Source organism: Pongo abelii, chromosome Y (genome assembly GCF_028885655.2).
Source record: "Pongo abelii isolate AG06213 chromosome Y, NHGRI_mPonAbe1-v2.0_pri, whole genome shotgun sequence".
NCBI lineage: Eukaryota > Metazoa > Chordata > Mammalia > Primates > Hominidae > Pongo > Pongo abelii.
Window position 1 is genome coordinate 6894661 of NC_072009.2, and position 24397 is coordinate 6919057.

General features: G+C 41.2%; 1 protein-coding gene across 8 annotated transcripts in view; it reads left to right on the forward strand.

Annotated features, from left to right (window-relative positions):
• The window catches only part of NLGN4Y (neuroligin 4 Y-linked), a 285691-nt gene that overhangs the window by 249615 nt on the left and 11679 nt on the right, over nt 1–24397 (forward strand). For 7 of the 8 annotated variants that reach the window (XM_063721438.1, XM_054545298.2, XM_054545297.1 and 4 more), the window contains 2 exons: nt 9440–9625; nt 14932–15721. In XM_063721438.1, the coding sequence (XP_063577508.1) occupies nt 9440–9625; nt 14932–15721 (976 nt within the window). 8 annotated transcript variants of the gene reach the window in all.

Genomic DNA, 24397 nt, shown 5'->3' on the forward strand with positions numbered 1-24397 from the left:
CTACTTGGGATTGCAGTGTAAGGAAAGATTTTGTTACTTCTTGCAAACTGTCTGAGAAATCCTTTTAGAGTGTGTGGTAGTAGGATAATGGAGTAGATAAACTGGCTATTCCGGTTCCTGTATCAGTGGCCATTCCTAACCCTATAAGTAGGGGTATTAGTTGCATGGCCCTGCACTGACGAACTTGAACTTTGAGCGGCACTGATAGGGTCTGATTTCCTGGGGAAATGTTCATGTTGGGACTTCAGAAGACTAAGTTCCAAGTGCCTGTCCAGGTGGGGAGGCAGACATAGGTTCAAGTTCCACATAGGAAGAATATGCCTTGGCTTAGTAGACAGAACTGGTTGTGTATGTTAAAAAGGTTTGTGAGTTTATTGTTTTCATTTTCCCATACTCCTAGAGTACTTGCCAAGGTACCTCCGGAGAATAGCTGAAAAGGAGTGTTGGGAGCAAGCTGAGTGGCTCCCTGTGTTCTATTTACCCACTGGAAAAAAAACCACTTTGTATCTACTAGGAGCCATTCAAAACAGTGATTGAAAGAGGTGATGTGAAGGCGTTCATTAGTGGTGGGGATGCTGCTACAAGGGGTCCAGGCATGAATGGTCATGCAGGGAGAACATTTCCCATTACAAAACCCAGACTGTTAAGCAGGTAGGAGGTGATAATTTTTGGAGGCCCCAAGAAGCAGACAAGCCATCTGAATGGAGCTGTATGGGTGACTCGCAAGTTACTATGATCAGTTGTTGGTTGAAGTTGTAGAGTATTATTACACTGATGGCATTGTAGCTTCCCCAGGGGCAGGCCTGATATCAGGTTGCATTGGATGCATAAAGGAGCTTGAAAAGTTAAGATGGTATTCATGGTTACATATATAGGCTTTTCATTGCTAGTGTAATAGGTGAAGGTGGAAATGTAAGAGCGTAAAAGCTGAATTGCATGTCCTGTTAGGGTATTCTTGGTAAGTTTTGTGATAATCCAAATCTGGGAATTATTTCATGAATTAGGACTTTAACCACTTCCTGAGCATTCTCTGTCTTCCAGGGGAAGGCTTCTATCCAATTTGTAAAGATATCAGCACAGATCAACAAGTATTGAAATCCCTTTGACTTAGGCATAGGTGTGAACTCTAACTGCCAGTCCTGTCTGGGGTAGTGCCCTATTCTTTCTTCTCCCAGAGAGGCCTTACGATGGACCATGGGGTTAATTCTTTGGCACACATCACAAGCTTTAACTACTTGTCAGATGGTCTGGAGGAGACATGTCTCTGTAAATAGGGATTTGGCTATTTGATGAGTGTTCTCAATACCCATATGAAAAGTTTGGTGGAAGCTCTTAAGTATTTTCCACCGGCTGGCTTCAGGTATGAGTACCTTTCCCTCTTCTGTCATTAACCACCCCTAGCGTAGAAAACTATGCCCCCTTGAAAGTTTCCATTTTGTTTCAGTCAGGGAATACTGGGGCTTAATTTCTTGGAGAGGGTTGTTCCATACCAAGGGTCCTTCCACAGGTACTTCTAATGGGAGGTTCTGCCTGGTAGCAATTTTGGCCTCAGCGTCTGCCTGACAGTTTCTTTCTACCTTTTCTCCTTTATCTTTTTAATGGCTTTGGCAGTGTAAGATTGCCACCTCCTTGGTTTTTGCACTGTGTGCAATAACTCCATGATTTCCTTGTGATATTTAATGGGGGTTCCCCCAGAGGTTAGGAACTCCCTTTTTCTTCATATTATAGCATTGGCTTGTAGGGTTAGATAAGCATAGTTGCTACCTCTATACACACTTATTATTTTTGCCTTTCCCATTTCTAATGCTTGGGTAAGCACCAGTAGTTCTGCTAACTGGGTGCTGATCCCTGGGTGAAAAGGTTTACTTTCAAGCACTGTTACATCACTATGGCATAACCTGCCCCTTCATCTCCCATTCTCCACAAATGAACTTCCATTGCTCTATAGGTTAAGGTCAGGATTACCTAAGGGGACTCCTTAGAGATCCTCTTGGGTGACATAGTCTGGGCTACAATTTGTTGGCAGTCATACTAGATTGGTTCTTCATGCTATGGGAGAAAAGTGGCAGGGTTGAGGGCTGCACATGTGCATACTTGAAACACCAGTCTCAAGGAGTAGCACCTGGCATCTAAGCAGGTGGTTATCTGATAGCCACAAACTTCCTTGGCACTTAGCGTGCCATTTATATCATCAGTAGTCCAGACAGTGAGATCCTTTCCTTGTATTATTTTGATAACCTTTGATACTAAGATGGCCAGCACTGCAACTACCCATTGACAGTTAGGCCAGCCTTTTGCTACTACATAAATTTCCTTACATAGGTATGCCACTGGTTGTGGGGGCACTCCATGAGTCTGAATAAGGACTCCAAAAGCTATTCCCACTCTTTCTGTGATCTATAAAAGTATTTTTTTGTGTGTGTAGGAAGGCTGAAGGCTACAGCTTGTACTAGGGCCTGCTTTAAGGTTTTGAATGCTGTTTCTGCCTCTGGTTTCCATTCTACTAGATGAGTATTTGCCCTCTGGGTGTCCTTGATTAAAGTATAGAGTGGCCTGGCCATCTCGCTGTATCCAGGGATCCACAGTTGGCAAAAGCTGGCGATCCCAAGGAACCCCTGCAACTGTTTTAATTTCTTAGGGAAAGGGATAAGCCAGTATGGGCTGCATTCATTCTTTGCTGAGGGTTCCTCTGATTAAGATTAGGCCTAGATATTTGACTTGTTGTAGGCAGAGCTGGGCCTTTGATTAGATGCCTTTTGCACTTGATTAGCTAGAAAATTCAAGAGATCTATAGTAGACTGCTGGCATGAGGCTTCCAAACTTGTAGCCAAAAGTAAATCATCCACATTCTGAAGGAGCAGTGTACCTAGACTTGAGAAGTGACCTAGATCTGGAATGGTGCCTGACCAAAGAGATGAGGGCTATCTTTAAATGCTTGAGGCAAGATCGTCCATGTAAGTTGGATGTGTGGTCTGTGGGATCCTCAAAGGTAAAGAGAAACTAGGAGTTAGAGTGTAGGGGAATGGAGAAGAAGACATCCTTGAGGTCCAGAACAGTGAACCATTCTTCTTCCTCTGTTGAGAGTGTAGAGGTATACGGGTTGGGTACACCTGGATATAGATGAATTTCTGCCTCATTGATGAGTCTAAGATCTTGTACTAGTCTCAACTAACCATTCAGTTTTTGTACTCCTAGAATTGGAGTGTTGTAGGGACTGCTGCATTTTCTTACTAAGTCTTGAGCTTTAAAATGTCTAACAATATCCTGTAATTGTTTATGAGCTTCCGGCCTTAAGGGAAATTGACTTTGATAAGGAAAATTGGTGGGGTCTTTCAGTCTGATTTGGACTGGGCCAACATTTTCTGCCCTTCCAAACTGCCCTTACAATGCCCAGACTTCAGGGTTGATTCCCTCCTCAAGCAGGGGACAACAGATGAGTGACTTGTTCCCCATATTCATATAGATAATTGTTCCAGCTTTGGCTAATATATCCCTCCCTAATAAGGGTGTGGGACTTTGAGGCATAATAAGAAAGGCATGTGAAAAGAGCAAAGTCTCCCAATTACAACTGAGGAGGTGGGAGAAATACCTGGGTACAGGCTGCCCCTGGATTCCTCAGATGGTAACAGACCTTCAGGGCAGCCATCCATGGCAGGAGATTAACACTGAGAAGGCCCCATCCATGTCCAGGAGGAACTCAATTTCCTGGTCCTCAATGGTTAAATGTACCTGGGGCTCAGTGAAGGTGATAAAATGAGCTGGTGCTTTCCACATGCACCCTCAGTCCTGCCGTTGGATCATCTGGTTGGGGACTGCTGTTCCCAAAAATCTTTGTCCTCTGGGGCAGTGTGCTTTCCAATGATAGCCTTGGCATAGTAGACATGGGCAAGGGGGTGGCTTGTTTCTCACCGGACAATCTTTTTTAAGGTGTCCTTGAAAACCACACTAATAACAAGCCCTACGAGGTAATTGGCCTGCTCCATTTTCTGTCCTCTCTGAACCACCAAGGTTTATTGACTGAGAGCCATGACTAAGGCTGTGGCCTTTCTCTGATCTCACTTTTCCTTTTGGGCCTATTCCTCTTGGTCCCTATTATAGAACACCAAGGTTGCCAGGTTTAATAATGCCTCCGGATTTTGTTCAGGGCCCAGAGCTCACTTTTGGAGTTTTCTCCTGATATCTGCAGCTGATTGGATAATAAACTTATGTTTTAGGATCAATTGGCCCTCAAGGGAATTGGCTGACAGGGGAATATATTTTCTTAAGGCCTCTTGTAGCCACTCAAGGAAGGCAGTAGGATTATTTTCCTTTCCCTGAGTTGTGGTGGACATCATTGATTAATTCATGGGCTTTTTCCTATTCTCCTTAGTCCTTCTAGAACACAGGTCAACAGATGTTTGTGACTCCAGTCCCCACGATCTGAGTCTAGATCCCAGTGGGGATCCATATGGGGTACGCCTTGCTGACTGGTAGAGAATTTTTCCCTTTCTTTGGCTGTTATTCTATCATTTACTTAATTAAGATACCAGATCTCCAGACACTCTGGCTACAGCTAAAGCCATATTGTTTTCATTAAAGGCCATGGTTTGATCTAACAATAGCATGATATCTCTCCAAGTGAAGTCAAAGATTTGCCCTAGACCATGTAGGACATCTATATACCTATTCAGGATTATCTGAAAACTTCCCCAGGTCTACTTTATCTGCTTTAAATCAGAGAGGGAGAAGGGGACTTGTACCTGGGTTTGGCCAAATTCCCCTCCCCCGACAGCTTGAAGGGGACATAAGCAATAGCCTGAGGGTGTTTCTGGTTCCTTGGAGATTTATTTGCTTATTCCCCTTCTGGGTGGGGGAGACTAGAGGAGGCTTATTACTGATAGGAAGAGGAGCTGTACAGATGGTAGGATATGAAGCTAAGCAGAGAGGTCCTTCTGTGGAATGTAAATTTCAAGCTTTGCCTAGTTGTGGATTATCCTTCAATGAAAAGAAAGCTTGCACATAAGATATTTCACTCCATTTGGCTTCCCTCTTACAGGTCAAAGTGCAGTATGGTATTCTAATTCATACTTTCCTCAGGTGGTCATTCTTCCCATCAGAGAGAGAATATTGAGGCCAAGCCATAGTGCAGAAAAAAAATAAGCCACTTCTTTTTCAGGGTTTGCAGATCAAATTGTTCCCAATGGCTTAGGATATATTTCAAGGGTGAGCTTGTTGATGCCTGAGTGATTCCCATCTGAAAGAAAAAAACAAATATGGTTTTGGTTTGCTTTTTTCCTTGCCCAAGAACCTGCAATAGTCCCTGGACCCTGATGTTCAGAATAGTTTTGCTCACCAAAGCAGCAGCAGAAACACTAGTTTTCCTCCCAGATCACAAGAAGGACAAATAAAGGTCAGATTTAGTGGTGCTTACCAACACATTCTTGAAAACCTGCACCCTTGCCTTTCCTTTTAGACCACAAAGAGGACTGAGAAACATCAGATTTAGTGGCCCTTAGCGATATATTCTTGAAAATCTGTAAGAGTCCTAAGCATTCTCCTCTTAGTATTGGGACCTTACCCTTTTCCTATAAAGATGATATGCCTCAAAATGGAGTGGAGGGCCATACCCTGAGGGAGGGAAGGGATCTCCAGGGTTGGAAGTGTGACGTCTTTTGTCCTCACTTCTCGTCATATGAATAGGAAGGATATAATTTCTGAGGCTCCCCATATCCTAGCTTCAGGAATAGCCTCTGTTAGACCTGCTAGTCTGAGGAGGGTTGATAAGTTCCAGATCGTCCCCCTACCAACAGAGCTTCAGGTGAAAACTATGTTTTCCTGATAGGTGAGCCTGTGTGCCTAAAGAAGGAACAGAGTCCCACAATTTGTACTAGAAATCATTTATAGGAGATACTAGAAGATCACCAGGGACACGGAGTGGTTTTTAGAAACAGGGCTACCTTCAGAGAAGACAGGCAGTAGGAAGGGTTGTCTTACAGGTGTTAGGACCCAGAAGGCAAGGGTCAGGATAGATAGGATAGATGGGCAAGTCTCGCTTGTGCAATGTAACTTTGAGAGTTCTGCTCATGGCTGCAGGGTCAACCAACTTTTAATTGGGACCCTGGAGCTGAATGACTTTTGTCTTTGTCAACCCTTGGCTCAGCCAAGAAATGCAGGAAAAGTGGAAGCTGGTTCCAGGCAAACCAATGCTCCCAACTCTAAAGATTCAGAGGTTGTTAGAGAGCCCTTTCCCAGAAAGCCTGACACCTGTGTCTTTAGTCCAGCAGCCACGCTAGTTGCTTTTAACTGGTCGACAGGTGCCTGGTATTTAGTCCCCGAATTCTAAGGCAAAATAGGACAGGATAGCAAGTGAAAAGGGTCCAGCGGTACTCACCACATGGCAATATCCTGGATGAACCACTATATGTGTCCAGAGTTGGTTCCTGCCAGTGGGTTCATGGTCTTGCTGACTTCATGAATGAAGCTGTGGACCTTCGCTGTGAGTGTTACAGCTCCTAAAGATGTCATGGACTCAAAGAGTGATCAGCAGCAAGATTTATTGTGAAGAGTGAAAGAACAAAGCTTCCACAGAATGGAAGGGGACTCTAGTGGGTTGCCGCTGCTGGCTAAGTTGGCCAACTTTTAATTTCTTATTTGTCCCATCCCATGTTCTGTGTCTGTCCTATCAGAATGCCCTTTTTACAATCCTCCTTGCGATTGACTACTTTTAGGTTCCTACTGTTTAGTGCATTTTACAGAGTGCAGATTTGTGCATTTTACAGAGTGCTGATTGGTGCATTTTACAATCCTCTTGCTAGCTACAGAGTGCTGATTGGTGTTTTTACAGAGCACTGATTCATGCATTTTACAATCCCCTTACTAACTACAGAGTGTTGATTGGTGCATTTTATAATCCTAGCTAAAGAGTTCTTATTGGTGTGTTTTACAATTCTCTTGTAAGACAGAAAAGTTCTCCAAGTCCCCACTCGACCCAGGATGTCCACCTAGCAACCTCTCAGATAATGGTTGGTAATCATCTAACTAATCCAACATCTTAGCAAAATTCAGGCATCTCTCATTTTTCTAACCTGCTGGTCTTTCATTAGTTTTACAAAGGTGGTTTAGTTTTAAGAAGGGTTATTATCATTTAAACTATAAGTTCAATTTCCCCCAAATTTAGCTTGCCCTATGCTCAGCAGTGATCATTGCAGTATGGTGGTGAAAGGCAAGATGGTGTTGGTTAGGTCAGATCTCTTTCACTGTCATAATTTTCTTAAGTTTTGCAACTGTAACTGAAAGGAGTATACTCTTGTAAAGAGTGTAAAATTGTTTAATTCATTTTGTACCTGAAACAGGCACTCCCACTTGTTGACAGTTTAAATTTAAAAAGAAAATTAATAATCCCTGGATGTTGCAGTAAATGAAAATTTCAATGCAGAAACTATGAAAACACCAGCTTCAAAACACCACATTCATTTGTTAAACTTCAGAGATGCAAGCACTGCCATTTCCCTTGGCCAGCTTACAGAATATCTGGAGGAAATTCTGAACCTCAAAGATCAATCCATCCAGTAGGATGCTGTTTGAAGAACTAAGATTTTTGAAAGCAAGGGATATTCATTAGCCTGCTATTGGAAAGGTTACAACACTCTTGTTTTGTGAGGGAGGAAGGGATTGTGGTGGAAGAAAGGCCAGTGATTCATGGCATGTTGAAAATCTTCACGCTCCTCTGCAGAAACAAAATAAGTCAACAGATAATTCTGCAGAATTGAGAAAGAGAGAACAGTGAGTTAAGAAAATATGTGCTGAAGACAGAATCGTTCTGTTAGAAAACTACTCATGCCTTAAAAATTAATTACCTCTCTCTTTAATAGAGGAAGAAAGCATTGTCCTGTGGTATTAGAGGGCACCCACACTGGCGTTATTCATCATTGTCATATGTACTCTGAATGAAAGGATTTTCTTCTCCCAGGCAAAGCCTGATGCTCTTTATGAACAAACTGTGTCAAAGATTTAGTGATGGAGACAGGTGTTGCAGAACATTTTTGGCATGAAGCACTAATTAGTAATCGCTAATTAAATGGTGGGGGGCTAGCATAATGTCTGAACATACCCACTAATCACAGCTAATCTCACATCAAGTTTCTCTGAACTTTAAAGAAATCACATTGGTAGGATGTGTCTTAAGTAAGACCAACCTTGCAGTTGCAATACTGCCTCTCTTTGAAGCTGCAGGCAATAGTGACTCCAGATTTAGGCTTGGAATTTATTGTCATTGTAGGAAAAAAAAAAATCTTATGACTTTCTTTGAAGCCTGGCCATTTCTTCATTTGGAAATGAGCTCAGGGCACTTTTCCAATTGTTCACGAAACCTAATGGAAGAAAACCTGGTAAACTCTACTGGTATGCAGCCTCATCCTCTACTCTTTTTGTTTTAAAAGTAGAAGCCAACACTCAGTTGCTCATTGGAATGCTGTCAACTTTGGTTAGGAATATGCTTTGAAGGAGTTGGTTTGGATTTATGTTATTTTAGGGCTTAAAGCAGTCTGTCATCATACAAACAAGCCCCTCCCTTATGTGACACTGTTGTTCATAAAAGGCATCAGACTTTGCTTGGGAGAAATGCTCAGCTAAGGATGTGAAAATGGTAAAACAACAACAACAAAAAAAAAAACCTTCCCCAAATACCCAACTGTAATATTTGTCCCTTACATACAATTTCTTTTTTTGAAGATCTACGTCATTAACTCATTTGAAGGGATATTTAGTACATAATTTATTGTAGGAGTCTGTTGTGTTTAAAAAAAAATCGTGCACAGAAATGGTACCTTGAACCTAGTAAAATTTACAATGACTTCTGGGATTGCTTCATATTATTAATATTTTAGATTCATTTTCTCGTCTATTGGCCACATATGTACTCAAAGATGACAAGGTATCATCATGTCAACCTAAACAATAATCATTTTTTATGTAATTATTTCTGCCACAAAAAATTTTCTCTAGTTTTTTTCTCTAATTTCCTGTAATTTCCACTAACATTCTAGATTCATTTTTCCTTCTACTTTAGCCACATATATACCCAAAGATGACATAGTATCATAATGTGAATGTAAACAATAATCATTATTTGTATAATTATTTCTGCCAAAAATTTGTTCTCCAGTTTTTTCTCTAATCTCGTATAATTTCCACTAACATTTTAGATTTATTTTGCCTTCTACATTAGTCATATATACCTAAAGATGACATGGTATCATAATGTCAACCTAAACAACAACTATTATCTGTGTAATTATTTCTGCCACAAAAAAATTTCTCCAGTTTTTCCTCTAATCTGTGTGGGAGAGGGTTGTGGAGAGAGAGAACGAAGAAGGCAAGCTACGAGATAACTTTTCAAATGGCGGGGATTGTGTATGCATTTTTTTTTTGACCAACAAAAATGTCCTGTGTCCTTCTGTAGGGTTTTTAAGTACCGGTGACCAGGCAGCAAAAGGCAACTATGGGCTCCTGGATCAGATTCAAGCACTGCGGTGGATTGAGGAGAATGTGGGAGCCTTTGGCGGGGACGCCAAGAGAGTGACTATCTTTGGCTCGGGGGCTGGGGCCTCCTGTGTCAGCCTGTTGACCCTGTCCCACTACTCAGAAGGTAATAATGGTGTCGCCAGGGTCGGTGGGCTGGCAAATGCCCTGAACCAAGAAATGAATAGTCAGAGTTCATAGCTAAGATTCATGTCCAGGTTGCCAGAAGTCACCATGCAAATTGCAACAGAAAATGCCTAAAAGACAAAATGAACCCATCTTCATACATTTTAACTCAGCTTTTTTTTCCATTTGCTCTGTCACTCAGGCTGGAGTGCAGTGGCATGATCATAGCTCACTGCAGCCTCCAACTCCTGAGCTTAAGCCTTCTCCCATCTCAATCTGCTGAATACCCTGGGACTAATGGTTAAATTTTAATTTTTATAGAGAAGTGGTCTTGCTATGTTTGCTCAGGCTGGTCTCAAACTCCTAGCCTCAAGTGATCCTCCTCCTTTGGCCTCTCAGACTGCTGAGATGACAGAATTGAGCCACCATGCTTGGTCAGCAATATCTCCTAATTTAAATGTGTGACAATTAGGTGTCAGTTACAATGATTGGGACAAAATAACTGCTTTAGAAGGGCGGACACTATTGTTTCTTCTGACATTCTCACTGTATTTGATCACTTGAAATTTTATTAACTTCTAGCTACAATTTGGTAACAGTAATATGGAAGAGAGACAGTACATCAATAAGGAAGAGAAACAGTATGTCAATATTGCAGATTTATAGATTTTGTAATCAACTGGGCTTTTAGCCACAAGTTTCTTTAAAAGTCACTTCTCTAATTCACATTAATTCTTTAAATCTTCTGGAAACACTAGAAACATGGCTGGTGCATTCATAAAGTAGATTCTACCCATAGGAATAGTGTCTCTCTCCCTGACTGTCTCCCTCCCTCTCTCACTCTCCCCCTTTCACTCTCCTCTTTCCCTCTCTCTTCCTGTCTCTCCCTTTCTATGTCCTCTCACTTTCTCTCTGTCCCTCTCTCTGTTTTCCTCTGTCTCTCGCCCTTCCTTTCTCACCTCCTTCCACTGTCTTTCCTTGATCTCCCTCTCCCTCACACTATCTTCTCACCTCTTTCTCCCTTTCTCCCCTTCTCTCTTTGTCCCTCTTCCTCTTTCTCCCTCTCTGGTTCCCCACTCTCTTCCTCACTGTCTCTCTTCCTGTCTCACTTCCCCACTTCACACTCTGTCTCTCTCCCTTTATTTCTTTCTCTGTGTCTCCCTTTTTCTCCCTCTGTCTCTCTCCCTTTCTTCCTCTCCTGCAAATATGACTTTCAGCAAAGGACCACCTTACTGGTCAGTTCAGCATGAGGCACTTGGAAGTGTCCACAGTTTGTTTTATATCTCTCTCTCACACACTCAGTTTTAGGAAGAATCTCCTTGCTGGGCCAGTCAGCATGAGGTCCTCTAGTTGTCCCCGTGGGAGCTCCAAACCCTCCCTGGGGCCCTGCTAATAACCTGGAAAAAGGGGCTGTTGGCAAAACAGAGAAAGGGGAAACCGCAGAAACACATGCACATCATGTTACCTCAATCAGACATGCACTTGTACATGGTAGTTAGCATAGGCAACCATACCTAACCAGATGTGCACTTGGGCCCCTAAGAAGTAGTTACTTATGCTGCCTAAGTGGTGGTCAGCATAGACAGCCACACACCTGAGCCCTGCCAGAGCACCTGAGGCTCACTCAATGCAGTTCCCTACTGCTAATACATGAGGGAGGCTCTCTGCAGTATCAGATGAGACTTCAAAGAGGAGTCCACAGGAATTTGAGGCAATTGGTTCTGGAAGCTGGATCACAAATTCTTGGCTGTGGCCTAAAAGGAGAAAGCAGGAAAATCTGCAAAACAGATCCAGCCCTCTGTTACCTGGCCAGGTACAAATGAATATTCATAATAGCCATCTGTGTCATCAACACAGCATTGTAATATGTTCTGTGTCATTGGTAGGCTTCAGAACGGCACCACACTGACTGGACCGTTTACATCTGAAGTACTCAAGATCTTAATGGAATTTTTCTTTTTCTTTTTTTTTTTTTTTTTTGAAATGGAGTCTCACTCTGTCACTCAGGCAGGAGTGCAGTGGCACAATCTTGGCTCATGTCAACCTCTGTCTCCCAGTTTTAAAGTGATTGTCCTGCCTCAGCTTCCCAAGTAGCTGGGCTTACAGGTGCCCATCACCACGCCCAGCTAATTTTTGTATTTTTAGTAGAGATGGTGTTTTACCTTATTGGCCAGGCTGGTCTCAAACTTCCTGACCTGAAGTGATCCGCCTGCCTCAGCCTCTGGAATTGTTATTTATTAAAGTTGTCAGCTGGGTAAGGTGGCTTATGCCTGTTATCCCAGCAGTTTGGGAAGCTGAGGAGGGAGTATAGCTTGAGCCCAGGAGTTTGAGACCAGCCTGGGCAACTTAGTGAGACCACATTTATACAAAAATAAATAAATAAAAACCAGCTGGGGCTGGTGGTGCACGCCTGTGGTCTCAGTTGCTTGGGAGGCTGAGGAGGGAGGATCACTTGAGCCAGGGAGGTCAAGGCTGCAGTGAGCTCTGAAGGTGTCACTGCACTCCAACCTGGGTGGCAGAGAGGGGCCCTGTCTGAACATAAAGAAATAAAATTTTAAAATACCTTTCTTTAAAGTAACTGCAGGACTTTCTTCACTTCCTGCACCATCTCAACAAGTTCTAGATCACTGTGCTCCTCAGTGTCTGCTTTAGCAAGATAGGACAGACGAGGATTTCCTAAAATCCTCCAACCTCTGAATTCCTTGAGTTCGTAGTTCATAATGTTTTGCCCAGGAGACCAAATGACCTTTGACCTCAAACTAGTAGTGCTAATAACAGGGAAGAGGAAAGGCTCATATTTGTAGTAACTTCATTTTAAAAACAGGAACAGTGAATAATCTGATGAACCATTTGGCATAGAGATTTCTATGGCATTTTTGAAAATACATAGATATTCACATTTCTCAGTTGATATGACAGTTGTAGATTTAGAAAGCAGTCAGAACCAACTTCAGGAGTAATGAAACACATATAAGCCACACTAATTAGAGGAAAGTGTTAATTATTTAAGTCAACAGGTTGAAAGTTATTATTTGCTGCAAAAATATCTTTTGTTGGTCATTTCTGCAAGGCAGTGCTTCTAAACAGCCCATCAGCATTATCAAGAATTATGAAAAATGTGAGCCTGGCACTGTGGCTCCTGCCTATCATCCCAGTACTTTGGGAGGCTGAGTTGTGAGGATTGCTCGAGTCCAGGAATTCAAGAACAGCCCAGGCAACAAAGCAAAACCTCATATCTACAAAACATTACAAAAATTAGCCAGGTGTGGTGGTGCACACCTGTAGTCCCAGCTACTTGGGAGGTTGAGGTGGGAGGATCAGTTGGGCCTGGATGGCAGAGGGTGCAGCAAGCCAAGATGATGCCACTGCACTCCAGCCTGGGTAGCAGAGAGACACCCTGTCTGAAATAAAGATAAAGATAAAAATACCCAAATTGTTGGCATTAGCAATTCTAGTCTAATGAAGGCAAAGTACATGTGGAAAGAGATAGTTTTATGAAGGTATTCACCCCAGTATTATTATCATAGCAAAGAATGAAATGAAAAAGCTACAAGATCAAAAGGAGATGAAAGTTATTAGAAACCATATGTATTAACTCAAAAGAATAATAATTTACCTAAGATATTCAACAGCTGGAAAAACACAGTGCGGACAAGTATATAAATATTGGGCTCAGCTATTGCTATTCAAAACAATGTTTGAATGGGAGAGAATGATGTAAGAAAGAATTATGTTAATTCCTAACATACTCATTATGCTAAGGTGAATTGTGCTTTAATGTTTGACTTATGGGTGATTTTTTTTCATTATCCAAGTTTTTTAGTGTCATCAGGAGTTATGTTACTTCCCTAACATACAAATAACTGTTTTATATGTTACATATATATATATATATGTGTGTGTGTATATATGTATATATGTGTGTCACGCACATAGGCTGCTATCTAGATTATTGCCAGAAGTTATAAGAAAGGTAGGAAAGAAACAGCTCAGAGCATTTTTTTCTAATTCTGAATGTTTTAACTAATGAAAGTATCCAACAGATTACATATTGACATTTTTTTCTTTTGGACATTTTAAAATAATCTTCAGAGCCAAGTACTCAAGTCAATACTTGCACATTTCTGACAGAAATGTTTCCAAGATGGTTTTGATGACATAATGGTTAAAACCATATTGGTTTCAAGTTGCAGTCCTATGTGTCATCTTTGGGCAATCCTTTAGTCTTTAAAAATCACATCTTCCTGATGACAATCATATTTTCCTCATATTTGATTACTTCCATGACATTAAAAATCGACAGGGCATCTGGACTTACAGCTGAATGCTTTATTCTTTAGCGCCTGACTCAGGCTGGGATTTACAGAAATGTCAAGAAGTGATCATAAATTGAATGCTGTGATTTTTACAGCCTTCCATCTCTTGTCCTGTCATGATTAAAAATACAGATTTTATACTTCTGGACATTCATGTAGTAGACTGAGCTGATGGAGAATTTTAAGCTACACAGAATTTTACTCCTAAAATAGCCCATGCTTTTTCAAGTTTCTCACCAGGTGGAGAATTTTTCCTATGTGGCAAAACAAACAAACAAACAGCAACAAAATAAAAACAAACAAAAATCTCTGAGTTACCAGTGGATATCATTTTGAAGAAAATGACTTAAAAAATACTTGTTATTTGGGTACCCAGTTGAGGATTTGGTGTAGCTAAGCTAATGCATTTACTTTAATTCCCAAACCGTAATATCTTCATTAGATTCAGAGTAGAAATGCATTCCTAAATTAGCACTCTGAAATTCATTCAACTGGATTTATTTTTTCCCATAATGAAGAGACACCTGGATTTGTTTGTGAGACAAGATAGCCTTTGACCTTTTACTAGCTTAAGGCCTGTTTTTTTGTTTGTTTATTTTCCCTCTTGGAAATGGGGAATGCAGTTGCTGTTGCAGTTTTTATATATGGCATCTGGAGGCAAGGAAGCAAAAATAACACTAAATTGTGGAAGAAAAAAAGAAATCACATGTATTTTACTGGTGCATGAAAAGCCTCAGTGTGGTTTCATTTCCTTAAACTCGTGTGTGTGTGTGTGTGTGTGTGTGTGTGTAGAATAACATTCCCTAAAATGAATGTTCAGGGGGAGGGAATCAAAATGAACACGGTTAAGAGAGCCCTCTGACAGAGATGAATGCTACTACATCCAGAAATTCACATGCTTGCGAGACAATCACAGCCTTCATTACTCAGTAAAAGCTGTGTTTCTGTCCTGCGGGTTTTCATTTGCATGTCCACAATTTTGCACCTGCAGGTCTCTTCCAGAAGGCCATCATTCAGAGCGGCACCGCCCTGTCCAGCTGGGCAGTGAACTACCAGCCGGCCAAGTACACTCGGATATTGGCAGACAAGGTCGGCTGCAACATGCTGGACACCACGGACATGGTAGAGTGCCTGCGGAACAAGAACTACAAGGAGCTCATCCAGCAGACCATCACCCCGGCCACCTATCACATAGCCTTCGGGCCGGTGATCGACGGCGACGTCATCCCAGACGACCCCCAGATCCTGATGGAGCAAGGCGAGTTCCTCAACTACGACATCATGCTGGGTGTCAACCAAGGGGAAGGTTTGAAGTTCGTGGACGGCATCGTGGATAACGAGGACGGTGTGACGCCCAACGACTTTGACTTCTCTGTGTCCAACTTCGTGGACAACCTTTACGGCTATCCTGAAGGGAAAGACACTTTGCGGGAGACTATCAAGTTCATGTACACAGACTGGGCCGATAAGGAAAATCCGGAGACGCGGCGGAAAACCCTGGTGGCTCTCTTTACTGACCACCAGTGGGTGGCCCCCGCCGTGGCCACCGCTGACCTGCACGCACAGTACGGCTCCCCAACCTACTTCTATGCCTTCTATCATCACTGCCAAAGCGAAATGAAGCCCAGCTGGGCGGATTCGGCCCATGGTGATGAGGTCCCCTATGTCTTCGGCATCCCCATGATCGGTCCCACCGAGCTCTTCAGTTGTAACTTTTCCAAGAACGACGTCATGCTCAGTGCCGTGGTGATGACCTACTGGACGAACTTCGCCAAAACTGGGTACGTTCGTCTTCGTGTTGGGGTATCACTGTCCTCTTCGCTTGTTTGGTTGCTCAGTATAAGTGTTGCTTTTACCGGCATGTGCAGGAGCACACATGCATGCACACATATACACATACAGACACACGCTTACACACACAGCAATAACAGGCAGCTTCTCCCCCAGCATCTGTGAGAACTCAAATTTTCTTTATTACCAGTGTTTCAGGAGTAAAACACTTTAGTGGCAAACCAGATTTTTACTAGATTTCTAATTGCCCATTAGAAATTCTAGAGTTCCTACTTGCAGGTGCAGGACTTACACATATATAACGGTTCTGTTAACAGCTGATCAGTTTTGTTTCTGTTCTTACTGTTGTTGAAGAGACACAGTCTCACTCTGTTGCACAGGCTGGTGTGCAGTGGTACAACATAGCGTACTACAGCTTTGAACTCCTGGGCTCAAGGCATTCTCCTGCCTCAGCCTCCTGAGTAGCTTGGATTACAGGTGACTGCCATGCCTGGCTAATGTTTATTTCTTTAATTTTTTTGTAGAGACAAGTTCTCACTCTGTTGTCTAGGCTGGAGTGCAATGGTGCAAGCATAGCTCACTGTGGCCTAGAACTCATGGATTTATTTGATCCTCACATCTCAGCATCTCAAGCAGCTGGGACTACAGACATGCACCACCATGCCCTTGCATGGATTTTTGTAGAGACAGGGTTTCCTATGTTGCACAAGCTGTTCTGAAACTCCTGGTCTCAACGGATCCTCCCTCCTCACCCTTCTGAATAGCTGGGACTACAGGTGAATGCCACCATACCCAGCTAATTTTAAAATTTATTTTGTTAGAAACAGGATTTTGCTACGTCACCTGAGCTACCACTTGGGGAATTTAGATTGCCTGACCATATGAATACAAACAATTGTCATAATATTTATAGAGAAATATAAATAAATATTCCTATATATATTTAACATACATGTAGAGAAAAAGAACTATTCCCATATGTATAATATATATATAATGTTACATATATATTTGCATTTGTACATATATACACATAAATACCAGTATATTTCTGTGTATAAACATATACAAATACTAATATATATACTATATATGCATATACAATATATATAATATAGAAATACAAACACAACTACAAATATATGTGTACAATATATACAAGTACAAATTTATGTACATATACCTATATATATTTGTATTTCGTTTGCTGTATAAATAGCTAGAGACACAGAGTTAGCAAAGGAAAATATATGATATTTGTATTATATTATTATATTGTTAAAACAATGTATTATATTGTTATATGGCATGCATATATAAACAAATACACACACAAGTATGTCACAGGAAAGCTCATTTATTGGCCTAAATATAGTAGAAAATATAAAATATACAAAAAACACACATACAACAGAGTCTGCCAATATTCTACTGAGTGATTCTCTTCAAATCACGGGAGAAAAGAACCAAAAGCATCCTAAATAGCTCCAAATATTGTGGCATCTTTTAATTTTCTCCTGTCTAATAATGTAACTATGTAATGTAATAATGTAACTATGGAAATCAATGGAGTATCATTCTGTTCTACCTGTGTGTGCTACCGTCATCCACCCTGAGTTTCTTTAAACTGAATGAAAGAGCAACATGTGCATGTCACCTAAGGAGGGTTAATCTTCCCATGGGGAATGAGGCTCTCAGACTGCAGTGGCCTTGCCGTGCATGAGCTGTGCACAGTAATTCTGAGAAGATCAGAGCACATAGTTTTTTTGTTTTTGTTTGTTTTTTTTTTTTTTGGCATGTTGGCATGTTTTGGAAGTAGAAAATGTATCATCTGGATACCAACTTTCAAAAATCAGACTCTGTAGATTTGGTCTGAGAATGGCTACCAAGAGGAGAACAGAGGAGGGACCAACACTTGATGGAGATGCTTGTCTGTCACTGAAAGGTTCTTTCCTGCATGAAGAAATGATTCAAATCAAATTCATAATTTTTTCTAAGTAAACCTTGTTTATTAGTTTGCTTGGGCTGCTGTTACCAGAGTGCCAAAATCTGTATGGCTATGCCAGGCAGAGTGGCTTATGCCTGTAACCCCAGCACTTTGGGAGGCCAAGGCCGGAGGATTGCCTAAGGAAGTCAAGAGTTTAAGACCACTCTGGGCACCATAGTGAGGGTCTGTCTCTACAAAACAAATGAAAAATATTAACAGGGCATGGTAGCATATGCCAAAAGCTGAGAAGTCTCAGCTTCTCAGAAGGCTGAGGTGGGAGGATCACTTGAGCACATGAGGCCAAGGCTGCAGTGAGCTATGTTTGCACCACTACACTCCCATCTGGGTGACATAGCGAAACCTGTCTTTAAAATAAACAGACAAAAAGCATGAAAAACTGTGTGTCATATGACAACAAAATTTATCATTTTACAGCTTGTAAGTCCAGAAGTCAGCAACAAAGGTGCTCCCAGGGCCAAGTTCTCTCCAAAAGCTGTAGGGGAGTATTTCTTTGCTGCTTCCTAGCTGCTGGTATTTGAGCATAATCTTTGGCATTCCTGAATTGCAGATGCACAATCTTTGCTATTCCTGAGTTGCAGATGCACAACTCCACTCTGTGTCTTTGTCATCTTATGGCATCCCTGTGTTTCTCTATCTCCACATGGCTGTGCTCATATACGAGCATCTGCCAAGGTGCATTAGAAGCTCACCTACTCCAGTATGACGTCCTCTTAATGTAAATAATCACATCTGCAGTTACCCTATTTCCAAATATGCTCACATACTGAGGTACGGGGGTTGGACTTCAGCATAACTTAATTTAGGAGGAGGCTGTATTCAATCTCTAATAACCTGTGAAGACCAGGCCACACCCTGTTTTGTGACAACATGAAGATAGGTGGTGTCTGCCCTTGTAGAGAATTCTTTTGTCTTGAAGCCTGAAGACTTCCAAGGAAGTTTCCCAAAAGGGCTATACTCATTCAGTCTTCACTATATTGGCATCCAAACATATTACTGAGTTTATATGTAACACTGTGTTTACTTACTTCCATTAAAACCATATGCTTTTTCTTTTCCTTCTTATATGATGTGAAAATAAACTTTATATGATTATCTTAAGGGGAAGGCTAGAGTCAGACTTCATATATATATATATTTTAATATTATACTTTAAGTTTTAGGGTACATGAGCACAACATGCAGGTTTGTTCATATATATACATGTGCAGTATTGTTGTGCTGCACCCATTAACTTGTGATTTAACATTAGCTATATCTCCTAATGCTATCCCTCCCCCCTCCCCCTACCCCACAACAGACTGAGGTGTGTGATGTTTCCCTTCCTGTGTCCATCTGTTCTCATTGTTCAATTTCCACGTATGAGTGAGAACATACGATGTTTGATTTTTTGTCCTTGCGATAGTTTGCTGAGAATGATGGTTTCCAGCTTCATCCATGTCCCTACAAAGGACATGAACTCATCATTTTTTATGGTTGCGTAGTATTCCATGTTGTGTATGTGCCGTATTTTCTTAATCCAATCTATCCTTGTTGGACATTTGGGTTGGTTCCAAGTCTGCTATTGTGTATAGTGACACAATAAACATATGTGTGCATGTGTCTTTATAGCAGCATGTTCCTTTAGGTATATACCCAGTAATGGGATGGCTGGGTCAAATGGTATTTCTAGTTCTAGATCCTTGAGGAATCGCCACACTGACTTCCACATGGTTGAACTAGTTTACTATCCCACCAACAATGTAGAAGTGTTCCTATCTCTCCACATCCTCTCCAGCATCTGTTGTTTCCTGACTTTTTAATGATCACCATTCTAAATGATGTGAGATCGTATCTCATTGTGGTTTTGATTTGCATTTCTATGATGGCCAGTGATGATGAGCATTTTTTCACGTCTTTTGGCTGCATAAATGTCTTCTTTTGAGAAGTGTCTGTTCATATCCTTTGCCCACTTTTTGATGGGGTTGTTTGTTTTTTTCTTGTAAATTTGTCTGAGTTCATCATAGATTCTGGATATGAGCCATTTGTCAGATGAGTAGATTGCAAAATTTTTCTCCCATTCTGTAGGTTGCTTGTTCACTCTGATGGTGGTTTCTTTCGCTGTGCAGAAGCTTTTTAGTTTAATTAGATCCTATTTGACAATTTTGGCTTGTGTTGCTATTGCTTTTGGTGTTTTAGACACGAAGTCCTTGCACATGCCTATGTCCTGAATGGTATTGCCTACGTTTTCTTTTAGGGTTGTTATGGTTTTAGGTCTAACATTTAAGTCTTTAATCCATCTTGAATTAATTTTTGTATAAGGTGTAAGGAAGGGATCCAGTTTCAGCTTTCTACATATGGCTAGCCAGTTTTCCCAGCACATTTATTAAATAGGGAATCATTCCCCATTTCTTGTTTTTGTCAGGCTTGTCAGAGATCAGATGGTTGTAGATATGTGGCATTATTTCTGAGGGCTCTGTTCTGTCCCATTGGTCTATATATCTGTTTTGATACCAGTACCCTGCTGTTTTGGTTACTGTAGCCTTGTAGTATAGTTTGAAGTCAGGTAGCGTGATGCCTCCATCTTTGTTGTTTTGGCTAAGAATTGACTTGGCAATGCGGGCTCTTTTTTGGTTCCATATGAACTTTAAAGTAGTTTTTTCCAATTCTGTGCAGAAAGTCATTGGTAGCTTGATGGGGATGGCATTGAATCTATAAATTACCTTGGGCAGTATGGCCATTTTCAGAATATTGATTCTTCCTACCCATGAACATGGAATATTCTTCCATTTGTTTGTATCCTCTTTCATTTCATTGAGCAGTGGTTTGTAGTTCTCCTCGAAGAGGTCCTTCATGTCCCTTGTAAGTTGGATTCCTAGGTATTTTATTCTCTTTGAAGCAATTGTGAATGGGAGTTCATTCATGATTTGGCTCTCTGTTTGTCTGTTATTGGTATATAAGTATGCTTGTGACTTTGGCACATTGATTTTGTATCCTGAGACTTTGCTGAAGTTGCTTATCAGCTTAAGGAGATTCGGGGCTGAGACAATGGGGTTTTCTAGATATACAATCATGTCATCTGCAAACAGGGACAATTTGACTTCCTCTTTTCCTAATTGAATGCCCTTTATTTCCTTCTCCTGCCTGATTGCCCTGTCCAGAACTTCCAACACTATGTTGAATAGGAGTGGGAGAGAGGGCATCCCTGTCTTGTGCCAGTTTTCAAAGTTTTTGCCCATTCAGTATGATATTGGCTGTGTGTTTGTCATAGATAGCTGTTATTATTTTGAGATGTGGTCCATCAATACCTAATTTATTGAGAGTTTTTAGCATAAAGGTTATTGAATTTTGTGAAAATTTTGTGGTTTTTGTCATTGGTTCTGTTTTTATGCTGGATTACATTTATTGATTTGTGTGTGATGAACCAGGCTTGCATCCCAGGGGTGAAGCCCACTTGATCATAGTGGATAAGTTTTTGATGTGCTGCTGGATTTGGTTTGCCAGTATTTTACTGAGGACTTTTGCATCGATGTTCATCAGTGACAGTGGTGTAAAACTCTCTTTTTTGGTGGTGTCTCTGCCAGGCTTTGGTATCAGGTTGATGCTGGCCTCATAAAATTAGTTAGGGAGGATTCCCTCTTTTTCTATTGATTGGAATAGTTTCAGAAGGAATGGTATCAACTCCTCCTCATACCTCTGGTAGAATTTGGCTGTGAATCAATCTGGTCCTGGACTTTTTTTGGTTGGTAAGCTATTAATGATTGCCTCAATTTCAGAGCCTGTTATTGGTCTATTCAGAGATTCAACTTCTTCCTGGTTTAGTCTCGGGAGGATATATGTGTGGAGGAATTTATCCATTTCTTCTAGGTTTTGTAGTTTATTTGCATAGAGATGTTTATAGTATTCTCTGATGGTAGTTTGTATTTCTGTAGGATCAGTGGTGATATCCCCTTTATCATATTTTATTGCATCTGTTTGATTTTTCTCTCTTTTCTTCTTTATTAGTCTTGTTAGCGGTCTATCAATTTTGTTGATCTTTTCAAAAAACCAGCTCCTGGGTTCATTGATTTTTTGAAGGGGTTTTTGTGTCTTTATTCCCTTCAGTTCTGTTCTAATCTTATTTCTTTATTACCTTCGGCTAGCTTTTGAATGTGCTTGCTCTTGCTTTCTAGTTCTTTTAATTGTGATGGTAGGATGTCAATTTTAGATCTCTCCTGCTTTCCTTGTGGGCATTTAGTGCTATAAATTTCCCTCTACACACTGCTTTGAATGTGTCCCAGAGATTCTGGTATGTTGTGTCTTTGTTCTCATTGATTTCAAAGAACATCTTTATTTCTGCATTCATTTTGTTATGTACCCAGTAGTCATTCAGGAGCAGGCTGTTCAGTTTCCATGTAGTTAAGCAGTTTTGAATGAGTTTCTTAATCCTGAGTTCTAGTTTGATTGCACTGTGGTCTGAGAGACAGTTTATTATAATTTCTGTTCTTTTACTTTTGCTGAGGAGAGCTTTACTTCCCACTATGTGGTCAATTTTGGAATAGGTGTGGTGTGGTGCTGAAAATAATTATATATTCTGTTGATTTGCATTGGAGAGTTCTGTAGATGTCAATTACGTCTGCTTGGTGCAGAGCTGAGTTCAATTCCTGGATATCCTTGTTAACTTTCTGTTTCATTGATCTGTCTAATGTTGACAGTGGGGTGTTAAAGTCTCCCATTATTATTGTCTTGGAGTCTAAGACTCTTTTTACGTCTCTAAGGACTTGCTTTATGAATCTGTGTGCTCCTTTATTGGGTGAATATATATTTAGGATAGTTAACTCTTCTTGTTGCATTGATCCCTTTGCCATTATGTAATGGCCTTCTTTGTCTCTTTTGATCTTCGTTGGTTTAAAGTCTGTTTTATCAGAGACTAGGATTGCAACCCCTGCCTTTTTTTTGTTCTCCATTTGCTTGGTAGATCTTCCTCCATCCCTTTATTTTGAGCCTATGTGTGTTTGTGTACGTGAGCTAGGTTTCCTGAATACAGCACACTGATGGGTCTTGACTCTTTATCCAATTTGCCAGTCTGTGTCTTTTAATTGGAGCATTTAGCCCATTTACATTTAAAGTTAATATTGTTATGTGTGAATTTGATCCTGTCATTAGGATGTTAGCTGGTTATTTTGCTCATTAGTTGATGCAGTTTCTTCCTAGCCTTGATGGTCTTTACAATTTGCCATGTTTTTGCAGTGGCTGGTACTGGTTGTTCCTTTCCATGTTTAGTGCTTCCTTCAGGAGCTCTTTTAGGGCAGGCCTGGTGGAGACAAAATCTCTCAGTGTTTGCTTGTCTGTAAAGGATGTTATTCCTCCTTCACTTGTGAAGCTTAATTTAGCTGGATATGAAATTCTGGGTTGAAAATTCTTTTCTGTAAGAATGTTTAATATTGGCCCCCACTCTTTTCTGGCTTGTAGAGTTCCTGCCGAGAGATCAGCTGTTTGTCTGATGGTCTTCCTTTTGTGAGTAACTCAACCTTTCTCTCTGGCTGCCCTTAACATTTTTTCCTTCATTTCAACTTTGGTGAATCTGACAATTATGGGTCTTGGAGTTGCTCTTCTCAAGGAGTATCTTTGTGGCGTTTTCTGTGTTTCCTGAATGTGAATATTGGCCTGCCTTGCTAGATTGGGGACGTTCTCCTGGATAATATCCTACAGGGTGTTTTCCAACTTTGTTCCATTCTCCCCATCACTTTCAGGTACACCAATCAGACGTAGATTTGGTCTTTTCACATAGTCGCATATTTCTTGGAGACTATGTTTGTTTCTTTTTATTCTTTTTTCTCTAAACTTCTCTTCTCACTTCATTTCATTCATTTGATCTTCCATCACTGATACCCTTTCTTCCAGTTGATCAAATCAGCTGCTGAGCCTTGTGCATTTGTCACGAAGTTCTTGTGCCTTGGTTTTCAGCTCCATCAGGTCTTTTAAGGACTTCTTTGCATTGAGTATTCTAGTTAGTCATTCATCTAATTTGTTTTCAAGGTTTTTAACTTCTTTGCCATGGGTTCAAACTTCCTCCTTTAGCTCAGAGTAGTCTGATCATCTGAAGCCTTCTTCTCTCAACTCGTCAAAGTTGTTCTGTGTCTAGCTTTGTTCTGTTGCTGGTGTGGGCTGCGTTCCTTTGGAGGAGGAGAGGCACTCTTATTTTTAGACTTTCCAGTTTTTCTGCTCTGTTTTTTCCCCATCTTTGGTCTTTGATGATGGGGATGTACAGATGGGGTTTTGGTGTGGATGTCCTTTCTGTTTGTTAGTTTTCCTTCTAACAGTCAGGACCCTCAGCTGCACATCTGTTGGAGTTTGCTGGAGGTCCACTGCAGACCCTCTTTGTCTGGGTATCAGCGGCAGAGGCTGCAGAACAGCAGATATTGTTGAACAGCAAATGTTGCCACCTGATTGTTTCTCTGGAAGTTTAGTCTCAGAGGAGTACCCAGCCATGCAATGTGCCAGTCTGCCCCTCCTGGGGGGTGCCTCCCAGTTAGGCTACTTGGGGGTCAGGGACCCACTTGAGGAGGCAGTCTGTCCATTCTCAGATCTTCAGCTGCATGCTGGGAGAACCACTACTCTGTTCAAAGCTGTCAGACAGGGACATTTAAGTCTGCAGAGGTTTCTGCTGCTTTTTGTTTCGTTATGCCCTCCCCCCAGAGGT